The sequence below is a fragment of the Capsella rubella genome, unplaced genomic scaffold (assembly GCF_000375325.1).
Source record: "Capsella rubella cultivar Monte Gargano unplaced genomic scaffold, Caprub1_0 scaffold_3, whole genome shotgun sequence".
Classification (NCBI taxonomy): Eukaryota; Viridiplantae; Streptophyta; class Magnoliopsida; order Brassicales; family Brassicaceae; genus Capsella; species Capsella rubella.
This window is the reverse complement of record NW_006238921.1, coordinates 10,394,310-10,396,965: the sequence shown is the minus strand read 5'-3', so window position 1 is coordinate 10,396,965 and position 2,656 is coordinate 10,394,310. Positions and strand designations below refer to the sequence as shown.

The 2,656-nt window shown below is 34.6% G+C and overlaps 1 protein-coding gene across 1 annotated transcript; it reads right to left on the bottom strand.

Annotated features, from left to right (window-relative positions):
* Positions 1–1,060: 1,060 nt before the first annotated feature.
* On the bottom strand, positions 1,061–2,402 carry LOC17893575 (growth-regulating factor 6). The gene is made up of 3 exons (XM_006299634.2): positions 1,986–2,402; positions 1,639–1,882; positions 1,061–1,560 (listed from the first exon to the last, which is right to left on the bottom strand). Exons 1-3 carry the CDS (start codon positions 2,188–2,190, stop codon positions 1,257–1,259), a joined length of 753 nt encoding a protein of 250 aa, XP_006299696.1. The 5' UTR covers positions 2,191–2,402; the 3' UTR covers positions 1,061–1,256.
* Between the last annotated feature and the right edge of the window lie 254 nt (positions 2,403–2,656).

Sequence of the window (2,656 nt, the reverse complement as noted above, 5' to 3'; positions counted from 1 at the left end):
TAGTGAATGGTGTTAGGATAGAAAAAGTTGTATGAAGAAAGAAAAAAAACAAAAGAAATAAAAAAAAAACACAGAAGAGTGTTGTCAGAAGGAAGTGGAAGAGTCAGAAACGTGGGTGTGTGGTCTTGGAAGGATTTGATACTGTTTCTGCAGTTTTCTTCTGTTCCCTTTAACTTTAATTTTTGTGTGTTTTAAGTTTCATTTTTGGAAAAATGTTATTTAAATCCCAAACTTACAATTTTAATCCTCGACGTCGATTTGGGGATTTAGGCATTTCGTTTAAAGCAGCACGACGTCGCTTGTCTTTGTGATTATCATTTTTCGACTTAACATAGATCAATTAGCGATCTTAAACGGTTGTTAACTCCTCTGTTAGAGGATTTGATTTGACAATATGTTCAATCTGGCTCAATCAACAGAAGATGGTGATTTATAAATAACGTCAACGAGAAGTCTATGATTTTGATGGCCACAGTAGAAATCGATGATTAAAATAGCCAAAATTTGTAAGTTCGGAATTTAAATAACATTTTTCCCAATAATCATTTTCATGTTGCTCTCTCTCTCTCTCTAAAGGATCTCTCTTTCAACTTTTTTTACAGAAACATATTTGACTGCAATTGTGTTTTTTTTTATAAAACAAAATTACAACAACACCAAAGTATATATAAAATTTAGCTTTTGTGTTGTGTAAGAGAGATTGCAAAATCTAAAGAAGTAATAATAATTCAGTTTGATGAAGAATGAGAAGTCGTCTTTTCTCTCTCTCACTGAGTCAGAGCAGAAAGCTTTTGATTGGGTGTATGGCTTTTTCAGACCTGACCAAAGTCAGTCAGGGAACAGAACTCAACTCAACTCAAATGCAAAACCTGTCTTTTCTCATCACTCCTCTCTCTCTCTCCTCAATTTTTCATTTTTTCATTTGTCACATTACATTAGAAAAAATAAAAATTTACTGTTTTAACCAAACTATTTACTATATCCACAGTATATATAGATTTTATGATAGATAAAGTGACTAATTAGGTTGACAACAAGCATTAGAGACTAGTGTAAGCAATATAGAAATTGAAATCATATTAATGTAACTATATTACAAATAATTAAAATTATTTTTTATGCTAATATAATGCATGTGACTAGGGTGGTGGTGGTTTATGAATGGAACACACAAAAATAATCCTAATTAATTAGATTAAAAAAAAGAAAGAAGAGAATTTGCATTACCAAACTTAAAACAAGAAACATAAGAATGATCAAATGAAGAGTGAAGTAGAAACAGAAGACTTAGAAGAAGGCCATTCATCAAGAAACCTATAAAGCCTCTTGCTCCTTTGTTCTTCTTCGTCTTCTTCATCATCTCTTTGTTTCAACTTGTCTTCATCAAGCATCAATGGTCTCTCACGTGTCCCTAAGTCAGTACCAAGGATGAAGCAATGTCGATCCGGCTGCTTCTCTCTGTTGATCCCTTCATCATCTTCCATTACTGAGCTTCTGATTGACCCGGAAGGTTCTATGGAGAAGAAGTCATCCATGTATCCACTTCTTCTTCTACTAACCCTTAATAAACAGAGGAAAAGGGTTAATCTTTTGTGTTGCCATTAGAGTAAAACAGAGGAGGAGGGTGTGTTTTGAAACCTTGAAGAAGAGAGAGATGACTCAAGAAAGAGATTTGGTGTGAATTGATGAGGAGGAGTAAGAGGAAGAGTCTTTCTTGATGATGATGAACGGTTCTTGCCTCTATGCATATGCCTCTCACAGTACTTTGAGTCAGGGTAAGCTTCTTTGGAACATCTCCATTTCTTGCCATCAGTTCTTCTACATCTTCCTGGCTCTGCATCTATCTTTCTTCCCATGCCCATCTCGTACACGTTCCACCCAACTACCAAAGTCAAACTCTTTACATCAGTACCAAACCTTAAAAGATACTACAACAAGAAACCATCATACAATTCAAAACAAAGAAGATAAAAAGAGTTGCTTACAGTGTGGAGAAAGAGTAGGAGAGAAGAAGCTTGAAGGTGAAGGAGAAGAAGAATTAGAAGAAGGAGAAGAGAAGAGAAAAGGTCTTTTGATGAGGAAGAGAAGATGAGGTGGAACTGGAACATTTGCAGCTAAGTACTTGAACACAAGAGCTTGGTTTTCAAGCTCTTCCCATTGTGACTCTGTGAATGGAATCCTAGTTGCCATGAAGATAGATAGAGAGAAAGAGAGAGAGAGAGAGAGATATAGAAGAAGAAGAAGCTAAGAGAGATTAAAGATTGGGGTTGTATTGGAAAATTGAAAGTGTAAGAGAGTAGTAGGTATGTTTTTATTGATAAAGTTGTCCATTGGTCACCTGCAGTCTGCAGAATCTCTGTGCTTCATGTCCTCTTCTTGTTTATATATTCCTTTTAATTTTTCTTTTCACCTTAGTTTTGGTTACATCTTAAGCACAAATTTCAGGTTTTTCTCCTTTCTTAAAGCTAGATTTTGTGACAAGGGGCATGTGTAAGTAAGAGTAACTTAAGTTTATATCTCTATCCATGATCTATTATGTATTATATTCACAAGTTTTGTAACTTTGGTTTTTGTTAAGAGAAACTTTTTATCGAAAAACGAGAAAATTGATAACCGAAAAGAGAATCTAACACGTTATTAAACGAAGCGGCAAAAC